At 39.7% G+C, this 20,945-nt stretch overlaps 1 protein-coding gene across 1 annotated transcript; it reads right to left on the bottom strand.

Moving 5' to 3' along the window:
• Window positions 1-17,355: 17,355 nt before the first annotated feature.
• LOC111889787 (uncharacterized membrane protein At3g27390) lies at window positions 17,356-20,331 on the bottom strand. The gene is made up of 9 exons (XM_023885940.3): window positions 19,913-20,331; window positions 19,722-19,830; window positions 19,440-19,632; window positions 19,223-19,359; window positions 18,836-19,124; window positions 18,651-18,757; window positions 18,207-18,559; window positions 17,886-18,126; window positions 17,356-17,807 (listed from the first exon to the last, which is right to left on the bottom strand). The coding sequence occupies exons 1-9, from the start codon at window positions 20,004-20,006 to the stop codon at window positions 17,558-17,560; spliced, it is 1,773 nt and encodes a 590-aa protein (XP_023741708.1). The 5' UTR covers window positions 20,007-20,331; the 3' UTR covers window positions 17,356-17,557.
• Window positions 20,332-20,945: the final 614 nt, after the last annotated feature.

Below are 20,945 nucleotides of genomic sequence, written 5' to 3'. Positions count from 1 at the left end.
TTCATTTCCAATCGACCTCATTCCAATTTCAATTAAAAGCTTCGACGTTATCATCGGCATGGATTGGTTGAGTCTTCATCACGCCGACATCATGTGCTTCGAGAAAGCAATCCGCCTAAACCTCCCGTCTAACGAAACTCTTATAGTCTACGGCGACAAACCCAATACAAGTCTTCGTATTATCTCCAGTATCCAAGAACAGAAATATCTACGTAAGGAATATCGCGCATTCCTTGCTCACGTTGTCGATACAAGCCTAGAAACAAAAGAAATAAAGAACATCCCAGTAGTGAGCGACTTCCCCGACATTTTTCCAGAAGAGCTACCAGGGTTACCTCCGCAACGACAGGTCGAGTTCAGAATCGACTTAATTCCAGGAGCTACCCCAGTAGCCAAGTCGCCCTACCAATTAGCACCAGCTGAGATGCAGGAATTATCTGGTCAACTTAACAAACTACTCAGCAAGGGCTTCATAAGACCAAGCTTCTCGCCGTGGGGAGCACCAGTCTTGTTTGTTAAGAAGAAAGACGGATCATTCCGTATGTGTATCGACTACAGGGAACTCAACAAACTGACGGTCAAAAATCGTTACCCTCTGCCTCGCATCGACGATCTATTTGACCAACTGCAAGGGGAGAACTACTTTTCCAAAATTGATCTGAGATCCGGATATCACCAGTTATGAGTGCTAGAGGAGGATGTTCCGAAGACAGTATTCCGAACTCGTTACGGACACTACGAGTTCGTGGCGATGCCATTCGGACTGACCAATGCGCCCGCAGTTTTCATGGATCTGATGAATCGAGTATGCCGACCTTACTTGGATCAGTTCGTAATTGTTTTCATCGATGACATTCTGATCTACTCCCGGAGTAAGGAAGAGCATGGAAATCACTTATGACAAGTTTTAAGAACTTTACGAACGGAGAAGCTCTATGCGAAGTTCTCAAAATGTGAATTTTGGATCCAAAGAGTCGAATTCTTAGGACATGTGGTAAGCGAAGAGGGAATCCACGTGGATCCATCCAAAATTAAGGCTATTGAGAACTGGTCAGCACCAAAGATGCCTACAGAAATTCGTCAATTTCTAGGTCTTTCTGGCTACTACCGCAGATTCATACAGAACTTCTCCAGTATTGCAAAACCTCTTACAACACTAACCCAGAAGGGTGTGGCCTTTGACTGGGAAGAGAAACAAGAGAGAGCATTTCAAACGCTCAAGCAAGCCTTGCGCACCACACCAATACTATCCCTACCCGAAGGAATAGAAGACTTCGTGGTCTATTGCGATGCGTCAAACCAAGGGATCGGTTGTGTCCTGATGCAACGGGGTAAGGTCATCGCCTACGCCTTGAGACAGCTGAAGACACACGAAGTCAACTACACCACACATGATCTTAAGCTGGGGGCAGTTGTGTTTGCCCTGAAGATCTGGAGACATAACTTGTATGGCACAAAAAGCACTATTTTTACCGACCACAAGAGTTTACAACTCATATTCGATCAGAAGGAGCTCAACATGAGACAACGACGGTGGGTCGAGCTACTCAATGACTACGAATGCGACATTCGTTATCATCCGGGTAAAGCCAACGTAGTAGCGGACGCCCTAAGTCGGAAGGAATATTCTGGTCGAAGAGTCAAGTCGTTGACAATGACTATCCATTCGCACTTGTCTAAACAAATTCAGGCGGCTCAACTTGAATCTATGAAACCTGAACATGTGGCGAGTGAATCCCTCAGAGGAATGGATAAGAACTTAGAAGCCAAGGGTGGCGGAGCCCTACATTTCATGGACCGGATCTGGACCCCGAAGCACGGTGGTTTCTGAGACTTGGTCACGACCGAGGCGCACAACACTCGGTATTCCGTCCACCCAGGTTCAGATAAGATGTATCTGGATCTTAAAAAGCTATACTGGTGGCCTAATATGAAAGCAGAGATTGCTACCTTCGTAAGTAAATGCCTTACTTGCGCAAAGTTCAAGGTTGAGTACCAAAAACCCTCTGGTTTACTGCAACAACCAGAGATCCCAGAATGGAAGTGGGAGCGAATCACTACGGATTTCATAACCAAGTTGCCCAAGACAATGGGTGGACTTGATACCATATGGGTCATCATCGATAGATTGACCAAGTCTGCACACTTCCTACCTATCAAGGAAACCGATAAGATGGAGAAACTTATGAGAACATACATTAGGGAAATCGTGCGACTACATGGTGTTCCTATATCCATTATGTCCGATAGAGATAGTAGGTTCACCTCAAGATTCTGGCCAATCGTTGCAACATTCCCTAGGAACAAGGCTAGACATGAGCACAACCTACCATCCTCAGACCGACGGACAAAGTGAGAGGACCATCCAAACACTGGAAGATATGTTGAGAGCCTACGTGATTGACTTTGGAAAGGCATGGGATACTCATTTACCCCTTGTCGAGTTTTCCTATAATAACAGTTATCACATGAGCATCAAGGCTGCTCCATTTGAAGCCCTCTACGGCCGAAAGTGCAAATCCCCTCTGTGCTGGGCTGAGGTGGGTGATACCCAATTAGCTAGGGGGCAAGCTTCTGACAGTTCTCTCACCGATCCGGAAATCATTCGGGAAACGATAGAGAAAATCATACAGATCTGTGAACGATTGAAAGCCTCTAGAGACCGACAGAAGAGCTATGCTGATAAATGAAGAAAACCTTTGGAATTTCAGGTGGGAGACCGAGTCCTTCTCAAAGTCTCACCCTGGAAGGGCTTGATACGCTTCGGAAAGCGTGGAAAGCTAAATCCAAGGTACATTGGGCCTTTCGAGATTCTCGCAAGAATCGGCCCAGTGGCTTACAAACTCAATCTACCGAACGAACTTCCTAACATATATTCTACATTCCACGTTTCCAATTTGAAAAAGTGTCTATCCGACGAGACTCTTGTAATCCCACTCGACGAGATCGAGATCAACGAGAGCCTCAACTTCGTGGAAGAACCCATAGAAGTCATGGACCGTGAGGTCAAGCAGACGAAGCAAAGCCGTATCCCGATTGTGAAGGTTCGCTGGAACGCCAAGTGCGGCCCGGAATTCACTTGGGAACACGAGGATCAGATGAAACTGAAATATCCTCATCTTTTTACTTAGTTATTTGTAATAATCTATTAACTTAAACTCAAATTTTGGGACGAAATTCCCTTAACAGGGGGATGATGTGACAACCCGAAAAACTTCTCGCATGCACTCTTCAATTCTTTCCAATATTAGACTTATTTTACTATATTGTAGTACCCTTTAGAGTCTAATGAAGCGTTCTAAATGTGATATAATCAAGGTAGGAGTGTTAAAAAGGGTTATCTCGAAGTGTAGGAATCAAAACCGGGCCAAACACTCCAACACATGGATTGTGCGGCCACACACTCTTGTTTGCAGCCTCACACCTTTCCCAGCCGCACACTCCACCTATATATGCCACACTTAAATCATTTTGAACACTTCCTTCACTTCTTCAAGCTTAGAACATGAAAATCCTCTCAAGTATCATCCATTCTCCTTGAAGATCTTCATAAAAAGGTACCAAGAACACCAGGAACACCAAGATCACCATCTGGCCGCACACATGGCAGCACACACCATCTGGCAGCACACATGGCTACACACAGGGCGGCACACATGTGCTGGCAGCACACTAGGCCGCACACCTGGCCGCACACACACATATAGTGTGTATTTTGGCCATACACCCTCTTGTATAGCCTTATAAACACTCATACAATCATATATGATTATAACACTTCATTATAAGTGTTTGCTAGTCCCAAAGGTGGTCCCAAAATCATCAATTAGTTGTTGATAACAGTAATTAAATCCATATACGTGCCAATATATGCTAAATAGGATTCGCGCGTGTACTCAAGTCACCACTTGACACCTAGCATCAAATCCAACTTTGTCATCAGAACCACTCACTACAGGTGAGTTTATACCCCTTTAATTAACCTTTGAAATACTTTTAAATGTTTTAAATGCTTTTATGGGGGGGGATACAAGTTGAATACTTATAGTTATTACATCAATCACATGTGATTAATAACTACAAAACCAATGATTTCATCACTGTTTCAAAATGTTTATCAAACTATTTTACTTCAAAATGTTTAACAAACTCTTTTACTTATCAAATACTTTTATTTAAACTTTATCATACTTCTTATAAATTGCATGTCCATATATGTATAGATATATAAGAAATGCTTAAAAGTCTTAGGAAGGCCATCCTCCCTATTTCCTTTTCCTCGATTTGGATGTGGTCTGGTGGGATGTCGGGTAGCCGTCCGAGGGTCGTTTCAATATTAATTATATATCATATATGCATATATAGACATAAAAGTACTCCCATATTCATGCGTATCAGTTACATCATTAGTAAGTTACCATCGGGGTAACATAGGATCATACTACTACAATTTCTAGATCAATGAGTCAGTTCATTCATGAGTCAATACATATTACTATGAAAACATATACATTACATTACTACGAGAACATATACATGATATTACTAAGAGAGCATATACAACTATACTAGAAGGAAAACATATACAACTATACTAAAAAGAGAACATATACAACGATACTAGAACAGGAACAATACATTACATATACATACATACACTTACATAAATGTGATCCACTGTATCGGAGCATGCCTTAAATGTCATGGCCCGAGTTGTAACCAAAGTCTCTTAGAGGGAGAGCGTGAGTTTGCGTATAGATCTATATTGGATTGACTATCCTACACCTTGCTGCTAGCTACAGCCGGACCTGCAGGTCTGTGGGTGCCAAACGTCATACCTTTTTACGACCTACATTTGTCGTTGTTACTCAGTCGATAGTATGGTACAATTAATCACATAATACCTTAATATAAATCCGGTTTAAGGTAGTTACTACAACAATAGTTCTTATAATACAATACTACAGTACTACAGTAATTTACCCATTACATACATTTAGTGATTATTTTCACTTAAACATTAATGTACAAACTATATTTTGATAATGATAGTTACATTTGGGAAATTACTCACTTTTACAACAAACGAACATACAAAGCAGTTAAGCCTTAGTAGAAGACTAGTTTAATAGAAAATATAGGTTTTTCTAAGAGATTCAAACTTTTACAAACATTTACATACATTTTACAAACTTACACTTGAGACATGTTCAAATGTTTTGATAACAAACACCGACACTAAAATACTTATGAACTCACCAGCTTAATGCGGATACTCGCTTTCAAAATAACTTGTATTCTCATGTCATCAGTAGGTAGGTACCGAGACCAGCTTTTGAGAAGATGGAGCGCATTCAGGACTCATCTCTTTATTTTGATTTACATTATTTTTGGTGTCTATAACTGTACAGAACACACTTGTATTAAAAATTATATATTTAATGCAATGGATGATGTTGTTTTCTTGTTTACTATTAGTGTGTTGTGATACATTACATGAAGTCCTTCGCCCCAGAACGTTTCCGCCGTTCTCGGTTTTGGGGTGTGTCACATATGAGCCAAAGTTTATCCGTTACTTTTACCTAATGTGGGATAAAAGAGATATATGTGGGCCCCTTGATGATTTAGTGATGACACCCTAAGCTCTTCGCCAAGCCTGGACTAAGTTGATGTGTTCAATTGTAGTCTGAAGTCAGTCGTCATAAATCGGAAATCGGGACACAACACATGGACAGAGAGAATGATTTTTAATCCATGTCTCATGTTCATATGATATCTTGTAGAATGGAGGAATATTTGATCCCTTATCTAAAGTATATGTTACAGATAAGATCAGAGTTCGATAACGGGTTTTGAAAGTTATGATTGTCAGTCAAATTTTGAAATCATACTTGCTATAATAGTTATTAGACTTATACAAGTGGGGGACTATTGGATTAGGTGTCTAAGCCCATAACTATTATTGGTATATACTTGATTTGATATGTAACATGGTCCTTTTGGGTTGCCTTCACTCATGCAACTTGATAAGACGACAAGTGGAGAGAGAGAGAGTAGGATTTATTATATGAATAACAAATTGGTACTCATAATGATTTTATTAATATATTATATGATTAATATATTATATGGAAATCATATTATTAATTAGTAATTAATTAGAAATTAATTTGATATTAATTTTGGGATTAAAAGGAACTGATTAATAATAGAGGGACTGTTCTGCAAATCATTGATAGTTGTAATAACTGGGCTGATGGACTCTATAGAGTGGAGTGGACGAAATCCTATTGGGAAGCCCAATAGATTTCTTCCAAGGGCTCTAAGGAGGGAATCAATGGGCTGCTTGTTGCCTAAGCAAGGTATTAGGGTTTCCACTGAAAACCCTAGCAACCATAGCTATATAAAGAACCCCTCTATATGGATTTTCGATCTATGTATATCTTCTAAAAAATCCTAGCCGATTTCACCTCTCTCCCAAATTATGCTTTGCATTGGGTGTTTGTGACTCCATAAGAGGTGGAACACTTGGGGAACTAGGCTTTTAGAAGTCAAGGATTGTTTTTGTCATTACAATATGACAAGTGAGGTAAATTATCTAACCCTAATCATATGTGATTTTCGAAATTGTATGCTATTTCATAGGGTTATTGCTTTGGAGTTTGTATTTGCATGTTCAATAGAGAAAAACTTAGATCCAAAGCAATTAGGGTTGCATGTGCACCATAGGAATGATGTAATACTCAAAACCCATCATGATCTGCGATCAGGTTATCACCAGATGTGAGTCAGGGATGCCGACATGTTGAAGACAACTTTTCAGACTCGCTATGGTCACTATGAGTTCGTGGTGATGCCGTTTGGGCTCTCCAATGCTCTAGTCGTGTTCATGGATCTCATGAACCGCGTGTGCAGACCGATGCTGGACTGGTCTATGATAGTCTTCATAGATGATATCTTGTTTTATTCCAAGACTCAGGAGCAGCATGAGGAGCACCTAAGACAGGTACTGGAGATACTGAGGAGGGAGAGACTTTTTGCAAAGTTCTCCAAGTGTGAGTTCTGGTTGTGCGAGGTGCCCATCTGAGATTCTGGGGCACCTTGTCAACCAGAAGGGTATTTTGGTCAATCCAGCCAAGATAGAGGCCGTGATGTAGTGGGAGGTTATGAGGTGTCCATCTAAGATTATGAGTTTTCTTGGTCTGGCGAGTTATTATCGGAGTTTCATCCAGGATTTCTCCAATATTGTTGTTCAACTGACCCGACTGAACAAGAAGCCGATGACATTTTACTGGGCGACTGAACAGCAGACAGCCTTTGAGACTCTCAGATAGCGGTTATGTGAGGCATCGATTTTGACTTTGCCGGAGGGCGTCGATGATTTCATGGTTTATTGTGACGCTTCGATCAGAGGCATGGGTGCAATGTTGACGCAATGAGATCACGTGATAGCATATGCTTCGAGGCAGTTGAAGCCTCACAAGGCGAACTACCCGGCGCATGATTTGGAGTTGGGGTCTGTAGTTTTCGCCCTCAATATTTGGCGGCATTACCTCTATGGGGTTCGTTGTACCATTTACATGGACCACAAGAGCTTGAGGTACCTTATGGATCAGCCGAATCTGAACATGAGCCAGCGTTGATGGTTAGATGTGGTGAAGGATTATGATTATGAGATCCACTACCACCCGGGGGAAGGCCAATGTAGTGGCTGATGCGCTTAGCCGCAAGGCAGATGTCGCTCCAATTCGAGACATATGTCTGAGGATGACAGTGATTACTCTGTTGCTGGAACGGATCCGGGAGGCGCAGGTTGAGGGTATGAAAGAAGAGTGTCGAAAGTGTGAGCGAATCGTAGGCCAGGTGGCCTCATTTGATTATGACAGTCGAGGGTTGTTGACCTTGCATAGGAGGGTCTGTGTTCCGTAGTAGGGCGGTGTACGCAAGGTTCTGATGGATGAGGCTCATAAGTCGAGGTTCTCCATCCGTCCCAAGGTGACGAAGATGTATCAAGATCTTCGCCCTGATTATTGGTGGCTCTGCATGAAGCGGGACGTAGCTTGGTACATAGGACGGTGCTTCACTTGCTAGAAAGTCAAGGCCAAACACCAGCAACCCCACGACAAGGTGCAGCTGTTAGATATTCCCATGTGGAAATGGGAAGATATCACTATAGAGTTCATCACGAAGCTTCCTAGGACCGCACGTGGAGTAGATTTGATATGGTTCATCATAGATCAGTTGACCAAGAGTGCACAGTTCATCCCGATCTAGGAGAGTATCGCTAAGAAGCTAGCCAAGATCTACATACGCGAGGTAGTGGCACATCATGGAGTGCCGGTTTTGCTTGTGTCAGACCGAGACGTACATTTCACTTCCAGATTTTGGAAGCGGTTTCACGATGAGATGGGTACTCGTCTTCACTTCAGTACCGCTTTTCACCCTCTGACAGATGGACAAAGTGAGAGGATGATTCAGATTCTAGAGGAAATGCTACGCGCATACGTCTTAGATTTTGGATGTAGTTGCGATACTTATCTTCCATTAGTAGAACTTTTGTATAACAATAGTTACCATGCTAGCATAGATCGACCTCCCTTAGAGATGCTCTACGGGAAGAAATGTAGGACTCCAATCTGTTGGGGTAAGGTCAGTCAGAGAGTCATGGGGAGTACTGAGGTAGTGCTCAAGACTACTGAGAGGATACAGCTGTAGTGACAAAGAACATGGTTTGGCATGCGGAATTAAAGCTTGCACAATTGAACATGGTGATTTGGGTGTTTAAGAGATATATTGAATGTATATGGTGTTACACAAAAAGGACCTAGATCTAGACTACATAATTAACACACACTTACACACTCACTTCTACATATCTCAAGCACACCTCTACAAGTGGTATGAACCCACTATTTATAGAGGTGTTTACAAGTCTCTCTCTCACTCTAACAATCAAATGGGTCTAAAGGCAAATACTCCACATACAAGTGGGTTTTACAAAAGTCAAACATTTACAAAGTCATGAATGAATAACTTTGCACCCCAACATTCTCCCCCTCAAAGTTAGGAATGAATGACCCACTTCAAATCTTCCAAAATCAAGCACTACGTGGTTCGAGCCTCAAAGGTGACACATGTCGAAACTAACTTCAATCTTCAATTCTTCCATGACTCTTCAATTTGGGCTCTAGGATGTGAGACCATACAATCCGAGCAGCAACGAATGATTAACTCCAAATAATCACCCAAAAGTTGCGCATAAAAACACACCCCAAAAATCTTCAATAAACCAAACCCATTTCGAATACATCACTTCCGAACTTCCAATTGCATCATCTCGTAGCTTCAAAACTTCAAGATCACTTTGGTCTTCAAATCCGCATAATATGAAAAACTCAAGTTCGAATTTCCATATAAAACTTCTCCCCCTTTTTATAATCGAAATTTGATTATAAAACTCCAAAGGAAAAAGAACGTGCTCTATTCGGAATTTTTCATGTCAAAACTCCCCCTTAACATGTGGCATAAACTTTGTGCTTCAATCCGGAAAATCCAAAAATAATGAATTTTTATCATCGTTCACGGATCGCCTTTTGACAAAATTTCTCAAAAATGGGTAGAAATTGTCAATTTCAAAATTCTGCAGTGACCCGTTGCGCCCAAAATAGCCAAATATGTGAAACACACTCCCATTTGCGAAACTGGGTAGAATGTGTAAATTCGCACAAACTGCAGGGACCAGATTTGAAAATTCTGCAATTTCAGCATTTTATGACCCCATTTGCGAAGTTGGGTATAAACTGTCAAAAATGCGAAACTACAGGTACTCGTTTTGACAATTTCTGCATGTTCTTCAAACTTGCGAAGTTGGGCTACTTGTGTTATTTCTTGAAAAGAATAGGGACCAAATGCGAAACTGTTAGCCTTCTTCCCCAATTCGCATTTTACTGTAAAATTCTTTGTGTTCTTTCCCAAATCACAGACTTCGCATGTTTAACTCACCAAAATGCGAATCATAATGAGATGAATTCGCATTTTGACTCCAATACAAAACTCCAAATGCGAATTAAACACTAGATGCAAACTGCAGTCACACAAATGTGGACCCATCAAGATCACATGCGAATCTAATAAAGATCCAGATGCGAACTTTGATTTTATATGCGATTCCAAGTGAGCTCTGTAACCAAATAAACAAATATGCGAACTCGTCTTTGATCTCATATGCGAACTCGTCTTTGATCTCATTTGCGAACTCAAAATTGATTAAAAAAAATTTATTATTCGCATTTTATCGATCAAACTTGTGAACTCAATTTTATCCAAATGTATTCAATATGCGAAATCGGTTTCAATCAGCCCTCTTTCCAAATCATCGATCACTATGGAACCATTCGCACATCAAGCCTTCGTTATTAAGAACAATCGATCGATTCCAATCATGCGAACATTATTCCTCAATTCCAAAATCGACTCCAATCACACAAATGCAAACCTAATTTTTGATCTTTTCGCATCCTCCTTCAATTGCTTCATCTGTTCGTTCTTAACATCCATCCAAATCATGCGAATCCTTAGAAATCAAAATTAATTTTTCGTCATCTGTTCATCAATCAATTGTCGATCCTTCGCCTTTCATTCACCAACGATTCTTTTGCTATCAATAACCTATTATCATTCAAGCAACTAACGAACATCAAAAAGGAATCGAATCTAGTTTAACCCCAAAACGAACGAAATCATTTCTTCGTTCCTTACAGTTCTTCCCAAACTCATCGACATCAAGAACAAACACATCGACTGTAAAATCTTCAAGGGTTCGTTCAATCAACGAACAAAAACCTTTGAAATCAAATATACGACTCCCAATTGACTCCATCCAAGAACAATTTCAGTCAAACTCAAAGTCGACTTTAGCATACTCATTGATTTTGACTTTCCTTTTTGACTTTTCATTCATCACTAATATCTGTTCTTGAATCGTTCATTATCATCATCGAATCTTAATCAAAATCAAAATTGATTTCGAGTAAATCAAAAGTCGATAAACAGACATCAGTCTTAAGAACTCGTCAAAATCGAACAGTCATCAAATACAAATTTGAATCAAATACGACTTGCATTCAATTGATGATTAACAAAATAAAAATCGATTCCGAACACGATAGTCTACAAACCAACCGATCGACAAAAAATATCATACGAACTCGTTTGACAAGAAAGATCGAATAGATGAACAAAATACGTGTAGTAGACTTGAATTCAATGAATAGTACAAAGCTTGTAAAATTGGATCACAAAGGTGTTTGAACAGTAATGAATATTTGAGATTTGGGCTCAATAAAGTGGATCGATGAACAGTAAAGAATATTGATTTTGGGCTTCAAATCGAGACTATGAACCATAGTTTGATTTTGATTGGGCTTGTACATTTGAGAAATGAACAGTGAACGAATTTTGATTTTAGAATCAATTTTTGATCTATTCAACAATAAATGGATCAATCAACGGGGTGAAAACAAATTTTGATCCATCGAAACAAAACGATCAAACAATCAAGAACGTAACGCACAAATCAAAAATTACGAGAGATCATAGAGAGAGACTCACCAAAATTGTTCAAGTTGCGACAAAAATTGCCAAACCGAGAATCGTTCTTCAAAAATCACCTTGATCTTGAAGACCCGCTCTGATACCAATTGTAGTGAAAAAGAACATGGTTTGGCATGCGGAATTAAAGCTTGCACAATTGAACATGGTGATTTGGGTGTTTAAGAGATATATTGAATGTATATGGTGTTACACAAAAAGGATCTAGATCTAGACTACATAATTAACACACACTTACACACTCACTTCTACATATCTCAAGCACACCTCTACAAGTGGTATGAACCCACTATTTATAGAGGTGTTTACAAGTCTCTCTCTCTCACTCTAACAATCAAATGGGTCTAAAGGCAAATACTCCACATGCAAGTGGGTTTTACAAAAGTCAAACATTTACAAAGTCATGAATGAATAACTTTGCACCCCAACAACAGCAGGCCCGGAGCAGGCTTTAGACTGCTTAGAGTCGGCAAAAAAGTTATGCCGATAAACACCGTTCAGACTTGGAGTTTTAGGTGGGCGACATAGTTCTCCTGAAGGTGTCACCTTGGAAAGGTGTCATCCGGTTTAGGATGCGGGGCAAGTTGGGCCCTAGGTACATCGGTCCGTTCAGGGTTTTGGCTCCGGTGGGCTGGGTTGTTTATCGTTTGGATCTTCTAGCAAAACTCAGCCAGATCCACAACACTTTTCATGTCTCCCAGCTACGGAAGTGCATGGTGGATGACTCTGTAATTGTACCTTTAGAGGATATTTAGGTTGATGATAGCCTGAACTACATTGAGAGACCAGTAGCCATTCTTGACAAGAAAACAAAGGATCTAAGGAATAAGAGAGTAGAGTTGGTGAAAGCACAGTGGCAACACCTTTAGGGTTCGGAGTGGACTTAGGAGCCAAAGGAGGAGATGAGGGAGCATTACCCGGAGTTGTTCATGGCGACGGACCTCAAGGACGAAGTCTGATTTAAGTGGGGGAGAATTGTAATGCCCGGTCTAGGTATTATTTACATTTTGGTCCTTTATATATTTAATTATTGATTAAGGACCTTGTGATTATTAAGTTTGGAGAAAATAAGGACCATTTCTGCCAAAACAGGAAAATGGAGGCGGAGCACGAACGCGGGGCATTCCCCGGAGGAACGCACTGCGTTCCAGTTTTGAATGTAAACCCTAAATTATAGGGTTTAGGACCTATATAAATAACATTATGTCCTATCCTCCAGCCTCCTTACCAGCCTCTCAACATCATAAACCCTAGATAGCCTCTCATCCCTCATCCTTGTATGTTTTTTAAATTTGTGAAGTTCTTGGTGGTGTTTTGAAGCTTGAAGAAGAAAGGAGAAGCTAGTGAAGAGGAACTTGAGTATCTTGAGCTCTTAGACCCAGGATAGCATCATCATTTGGGACATTTGGAGGTATAAAGCTCACAACTTTCCTCAAATATGATTAGATCTAGATTAATGATGTTTTGGACCTTTTGGTCCCAAGAATGGATCTTTACAATTCAAATTCGTTTCTAGGCCCATGGTTGTTACCCTTAGTGCCATTTGAGTCCCTAAGATAGAAAAGTTGCCATCTTTGAGGTCTTAATGGGTTTATGCAAGAGTTATGGCCATCTTTATGAAAGTTGATTGTTATTTCTTGAGATTGGGACTTCTAGGTGCATGCAAAGTCACCAAGTCCGTGACTTTATGATTTTAGGGGTCCTAGATAGCTCAGATATATGTTTAGATAGCATGGCTTAAGCATTAAGTGCTTAATGGTCGGTTTTTTGGGTTCTGGACACGAACGCCTTGCGTAAGGCTTGGGAACGCGCTACGTTCCCGTTGAGACTCGTGACCTGGATTGCAATGGAACGCCCAACATTCCACAAGGGAACGCCTTGCGTTCGTAACTCAGTGGGCCTTTTGGGCTATTCCCTTGGACTATGCCGTTTGGGCTTACTGGATTATTTTTGGGTTGTTAATGGAATAGGTCACATGTTGGGCTTGATGGAAGGGTCCATTTGAGGAGTTGGGCCCAATTTAGAAAATTAGGCCATAAGTGGGCCAGTAGTGGGCTTGGGACAAGTTATATTGAATTGGGCCTTCACGTTATGGATTTGGGCCTAGGTCATGGGCCAAACTAGACCAGGGGTAAAATAGTCATTTTACCCTAAGAAGGATTATTGGATTTTAACTAAGTGTCATTTTGGTAATGATAGTCGGGGAGTCGCGAGAGCAGCCGTTATAGATTCCTTACTATGAGATTTAGCAGTTAGCTTTGCAAGGTGAGTCTTCTCCTATAGGAACGGGTCTAAGGCACCAATGCCAGCCCATTTATGTGTGATAGTAGATTCCGGACTAGGGTCCTATGCCGGGCAGTGCCCGATGTAGGTTTATATGTTTATGTGTTCTGGACTTCGGTCTGATGCCGAGGCAAGCCCGAGGAATGTTTGTATGCTTAATGTCTTCTTGATTCTTGCATGTGTTTTTTTATATGTTTCGGACATCGGTCCTGGGAAAGCCCGAGGAATGTTTGTATGATTCCGAATTTCGGTCCAATGTCTGGCGGGGCCCGAGGAATGTTTATATGTTTATGTTGTATGATTGTTTATGTATATGTTGATATGTTCATATGTGAGCTTTGCTCAATGCCGGGAAGGGCCCGATGCCGGACTCAGTTCGATGCCGGGCAGGGCCCGATGTAGCGGGAAAGGCCCAAGTTATGTGATTATGTGCATGCTATGTGGTAGTTTGGGGAGACTCGCTAACTTTTGTGCTTACAGTTTTCAGTTTTGGTTTCAGGTACTTCCGATAGCAAGGGGAAGTGCTCGGGATGACTGTAGTGCACACACCATTTGTTTAGCCTGGGATGTTTATACTCTGATATTTGGATATGTGATTCCGATACAGTGTTTTGATATGATGTTTTTGAGATACTATCACATATGTTTTTATGAGATGATTTGGGTTACTATGGTTTTATTTATAAATTAAAAATGAAAATTTTAGGCCGTATTTTTGGGATGTTACAAAGAATATTCCTCGTGATCTTCTTATTCACTCACGACCAATCAAGACGTGACAGAAAGCTTAGGTGACGCCCAGAACTGACGTCACCTGGCAGTTAGTTAGTGTGGGTGTAATTCTCCCAGTAAGAGGAGGCCACGTCTCACACTCACTGGACAAGGTCCCCACGATTCGTTAGTAACAGGTATTAAAGAATCTCTTCCGTCTCAATGAGGAGATCCATCTTCTTCCTCACGAAATTTACCCTAAAACTCTCTCTCTAAAAAAACTAACTTGATCGTCATAGTGATGTCCCCCAGGAGAACGTCCGGACGTCCTTTAACGATTCTTCTGTGCTGTGTTATCAGGAAAACTTCAAGGTCTTATCCATCATCCAACATTCAACCCCATGAAGAGCATGTTACAACAATTACCTAAATCCATTCCCTATGTCCGATACCCAATTTACTTTACTATACTATAAACTGACTAGGTACACTGCCTATCGGTGCATAGTAGATAAGTAGCTAGGTTTATAAATTCAAGAGTTGATAGGTACTTTTGCACACATCAATGCTAATCGATGGCTCATTGGAAGGCTTCAAGGTCTTATCCATCATCCAACATTCAACCCCATGAAGAGCATGTCACAACAATTACCTAAATCCATTCCCTATGTCCGATACCCAACTTACTTTACTATACTATAAACTGACTAGGTACACTGCCTATAGGTGCATAGTAGATAAGTAGCTAGGTTTATAAATTCAAGAGTTGATAGGTACTTTTGCACACATCAATGCCAATCGATGGCTCATTGGAAGGCTTCTTTATCTTCAAGCAATCAAAATCGATTTAGCATACTTAGTCAACATGTTGAGTCGATTCGTTTCTAATCCTAGACAAACACAAATGGATGTAGCAAATCTTGTTTTACGCTACTTAAAATCCACTCCATGATAATGGGTCTTCTTTCCAAAGGAAGGAGGGTTGAACCTTGTGACTTATTGTGATGCTGATTGGCTAGGGTGCTCTTACACTAGGCGGTCATGGACTTGGTACTTGCTTCTTCTCTGAGGGGCACTAATCTTGTGGAAGACTAAAAAATAGTCCGTTGTTTCGTGGTCTTCAGCGGAGGCAAAATATAGAGCCATGACCACTTCTGTTAGTGAAATCTTATGGATGCGTTGGCTTTAAAAAGAGTTAGATGTACCTCCAGTTTGACCTACGTCCTTATTTTGTGACAACCAAGCGGTTAGACACATTGCACCCTGGGTTTCATGAACGTACCAAACATGTTGAAATAGATTATTACTTTGTTTGTGAACGTGTTGAGCCACAAGAAATCAAACACATGCATGTTGACACTACAAACCAGGTTGCTAACTTATTCACAGAGGCTTTAGGGTCACAACGTCTTCAGTTGTTACTTGGCAAGTTGGACATTCGAGATTTACATGCTCCAACTTCAAGGGGGGAGGGGGGTTAAAAGGAATCTTATCTGATCGATAGTTACTCCATCAATATCTTTTCCTTTGTTTTAGCTTTTATCTTATTTATATTGCCTTCGTGAATGAATGAACATACGTTTTGGAACAATCAAATTATTTATGCTCCAATGAAGTATATGTTAAAATTTCTTAGAGGGTTTTTGATATATTTAAAATCAAGCGCTCCAATGTGTATTTTAGTAGTAAAATCTCTTTATCAATAATTACCTGCTTTTATTGATGCTGGGGAAAATGTTTTAACACAAGGAGATGGTAACAAGTTTTTTTTTTTTTTTTTTTTTTTTTTTGGGGGGGGGGGGGGGGGGGGGGGGGGGGGGGGGAACTCTTATTCCTTATAAAAATAAACATCAAGCTACTATATCGATATCATCCCGTGAATACAAATACTACAAATACAAGGTACTTGCTTCAGTCACTTATGAAGTGTTATGTGTTGTAAAATTGTTGGGACATTTACATATAAAATGTATGGATGTGTTTGATTGTGGAAAATTATTTTTATTATTCTAGAACATGTTTTTAGAAATTAAAGTTGAATGTTCATTTTTAGTTTAAATGAAAATTTGGAAAACACACTTGATTGAAACCAGTAAAGTTTTCATTTTTCCTTTTCGAAATTTAGAAAACTTTAGAAAACTATAAAAATCAAATTTCTAATTATATAATTTGTAAAACACAAATTTTTTGAAAAATGAACATTTTTATTTGAAAATTTTCGCACTCTAAAGTCTCCTGGGGAAATCTTTTGTGATAAGAGTTCACCACACAGTTGTCACTAAAGCCAATATTTCACCACCGAACTTTAACATATAGAAATTGATGTGCATTTTGTTTGTGATAAAGCATTGGAGAGTGTTGTAAATGATGTTAAGGTTCTATCTTAAGATCAGAGTGCAAATATCTTTACCAAATCTTTGGACGTAGTTCAGCATGAGTGTCTTTATTCAAAAATAATTTATTTGACCCATTTGAAAATAAGATTGAGGGAGGGAATTAAAATACCACATTATAACTCAATCTTATTCCTAATTTATCAATTTGGTTTCTTTCTATCATTTTATATTATGATTTGTATGTTTGTTTTATATATGGTGAAGGTGCACTAACAATTCACAGTTCTTATATGTGATATGGGCGTATGTATTGTACTAGGATAAAATTTATCATGGGCTAAAGGAGATGGGCCAGATAGGTGACTGATCTTGCAAGGTTATAAGAGCAAACGGACTAACGATGACAAAGGACTGATTTGGTGAAATTCAAGGTAATAGATAAAGTAAGTGTTATATACATTAGGACTTTCTTTTTCGGACCAAATGACATGTCCGATGAAAGTAAATGACCAATTTACCCTTCTGTTTACAAATGATGCCGAATGATAAAGCATTACGAGCATCCACATCCAACTGAAACACCATCCATGTGATTTGGAAATTAAACTCGATACAAATCATACCAAATCCTCAGGAACCTGAGGGTTGTGTCTATGCCTCTCTTCTTGGGTCACAATTGGACCTTTTGTGTCCACGGTTCCAACCGAACCCTGACCCTTACGCCTACTTTTCGAACTACCCCCACCCTGTCCCTGGCTCGCTATAATTCCCGACTGAAGTGCCTCAAGGTACAATACCTTCACCAAATTCTTCAACTTCCTCCTAAAAGTTGGCAATCTAGACATCGAACCCATTATACCCTGCAACCTGTAATCAGAACATGCATTGGACTGAGACTGAGACTGATAATGATGTTGATTCAATAAGATGTGAAATATAACATACCGTCGTATGATAGCTTGTAATTGTGCTCTTCTGACATGATCCGCGGATGGGAAACCGGTATCATCCCAATCTTCGGGTCTCTCGTTCTTATTCCTCATCACGAGCTTTTTCAAACAAAACTCTTCATCTTCACTCAATTCAAGCCCCTTGATTTGCTCCTTCATTATCAAAAGTGGCCCAATGAACCACTCAAATACTTTATCCCTCGGTAAATTTGTCCTCGTTAGCTCCACCTCATCCGCTAAAACAACAATTACAAATCATACAAAAAGTCTTTCGCGACAAAAATTACGGGTGTCGCTAATGGTTAGCAGAACTTACAAATAATTAAACCCGATGATTCAGATTTTGCTGAAGCGAGAAGACACTGTAATATAGACCATGCGGGTAATTTGATCCCTAGTTTCTTACATTTCCCCTTCACTATACATTCTTCAATGTCTTTAACTTCTATCAAACCATCGCGAAAAAGTATTCTTCCATTCACCTCACATGACTTGAACAACCAATCCCAAACTTGCACAGGTGTGTACTGTTGAAGAGCCTGTTTCAAAGTTTTTGAACGTTGTGAAACCAATCTTGACCCTCTTGAGCTTTCCTTTTCGTTCTTCATATCAATTGAATTCCTTCTCTCTAATCCATCAGATGCTTTCATGTTCTCACGATATCTTGGTCTGCAATTGAAAAGATTTCCAGAAAAAAAAAACCATCAAGAATACGATCAAAATTGAAAAGTAGTGACCATATATAGTTATATACGTATACCTAGGAAAGCATGATCCTTCTCTTAAGTAAAGCAAGTCGTTTGTGTACTCATCAAACAATGAAACCACAGCCACGATGTACGCAAATCCAAACTTGATTGAATCTTCCTGAAAAAGAAAAGCAGATTTAGCGACTTTGTGTTACGAATTTGGAATTAGTGATGGGTTTCTGGTTTTTAGTCAAACCTGGTGGACGATTATGGCGCTATATAGAGCAAGACCAAAACTGGAGAAAAGAGATGCGATTACAGCTCCGGCGACTGCTAAAGGCCATAAGACGATGGCAAGTCCGGCGAAAGGCACACAGACAGTTTCCAGAAAAGGGCCTTCTCTCCCGATTAAGTCTTCCAATAGTCTCTTCCATCCGATAATCAACATGTATGGACTCTTCCATAGAGCAACGCCGGTTATCAGAGGTACGTCGATGGCGATGGCGATGGGGATGATGAATAGACTCTTTGGCAATTTGGATAATCTGTGATGTCATCGGAAAAGTTCGGAAATCCATGAATTTTACAAACTGGGTGTTGTTGAGAACTATAAGAAAGATTGGATTTTTATCATTTTAGGTACCTGATGTCGACTGGTTTCTCGCCGGCGGGAATTTCTTCACTGAGATCGTCCATGAATGAGAAGTAAGAATGGAAGCAAAAATCTGTAAAATCTCGAACCACAGTGCAACTTCCTTCGAGTGTAGAAAAACATCCATCCTGAAGCAAGAAATCAGAAGAGAAATTGTTGACGATTCATTAATCGGGATTTTTTGATGTTTGATAATAGTGCTACTTACAACAAAGCAATGGAAGCACTTGTCTTTGTGATCTGTGCCAATAACTTCAAAGGTAGCGATTAACGGAGAGAAAAACCCAAAACCTATTCCGCCGAGGAGGCTACCGACGATGGCGACAACAGGCCATAGTACAAGAGGAAGAGGTAAGAACAGAAGAACAAGCAATTTCAACACCCATCCAACCCTTTTAGTCCTGCAAATTCAGTATCCAAATAGATCTGAGAATTGCGATATGAAATAATTACTAATTGATTCTATTTTTCTGAGTTCTGACGAAGTTACTTGAGAACACAGTAGTATGTCCAGAAGAAATGCGCCGGCAAAAGTCCGATAGCTACCGACGAATTTCCGACCACCATTATCACTACCACAATTGGGCCAATTATCACCCCTGAAACTCAAAGATTGTCGATTTCTTAAATGGTGATTGTGAAACTTTTCACCCATAAACTTCAAAATGGATTTTTTTATACCTTTAAGCAGACCGAGAGAAAGGAGGAGGAGGAAGAAAGGAAGGAAGGAGACGAAGCTCCATAGTTTAGCGATAAACCCTCTTGGTACTTTCATTCTCTAATCAATCTAGAAACATAAGATATTCAATCCCAATTTACAGGGTTTCTTCTTCGTTGGTGTGGATTTAAGAAGAGGATTTATCAAGAACTCTAAAATATCGAGCAATTATCAGGTTTTCATCTCTTTGTCTTATTCTGAGGTGTGCGATTAAGGGTTGGGGTTCATCAAGAACTCTGGATTAGAAAACAGAGAGAGAATCTGTGCGTGATTCAAACAGAGGAATCAAAGGGGATGATTTGGTTTGTGTAATTTAGGTATAAGGGTTTGACTGTACCAAACTCCAACTTTTCGTAATAAGTTCTTAACTTCTTTTTCTGAAAAAAGGAAGAGAGTGGATGAAGAAAGGAGATTACGTGGAGCACAGCCATGGCTGTTCTTTGCACGTGTCTGCCTTAAAATAGCTTCCCGCCACAACACCAATGACAGTTTACACAACCACGGTTGTCGCGGCTTTTTGTCGCTTTCTTCGTAACTGACGTTTTCTTCTTTTCCTCTTTACAATTTAATAATATATATTTTAAATTTTAAAAGAAGTTACAGGTTTCAAACTATACTATAGCATGTCGTTATCTAATTTATATGCGAAATACAACATTCATTAGTCATCATCTTTACTATTCATCTTGTATTTTTATAAATAGCAAAATTAAACATTTTTCTTAAATCGAAATTAACATCCACAAAATAAATACTAAACATAAGCACTACATTACTGAAAAAGAAAGCCATATAATAGTAATTGTCTTTGATTTTTTAAGAAAGTTGATTCAGGAAAGTGATGGACGTATCAATGAAATGAAAAGGTTACAAGAACTTGACGAATTAATCTTCAGATTTTTTGACTCTTATTTATTTTTTAATTTCACATATTATTTTTTTATATGTTTAAAAGATTTATAGAATAAAAACAAATTATAATATCTATAACTTTTT

Source organism: Lactuca sativa, chromosome 9, assembly GCF_002870075.4.
Source record: "Lactuca sativa cultivar Salinas chromosome 9, Lsat_Salinas_v11, whole genome shotgun sequence".
NCBI lineage: Eukaryota > Viridiplantae > Streptophyta > Magnoliopsida > Asterales > Asteraceae > Lactuca > Lactuca sativa.
Note: the sequence above shows the minus strand (reverse complement) of the source record. Positions and strands in the feature narration are given on the sequence as shown.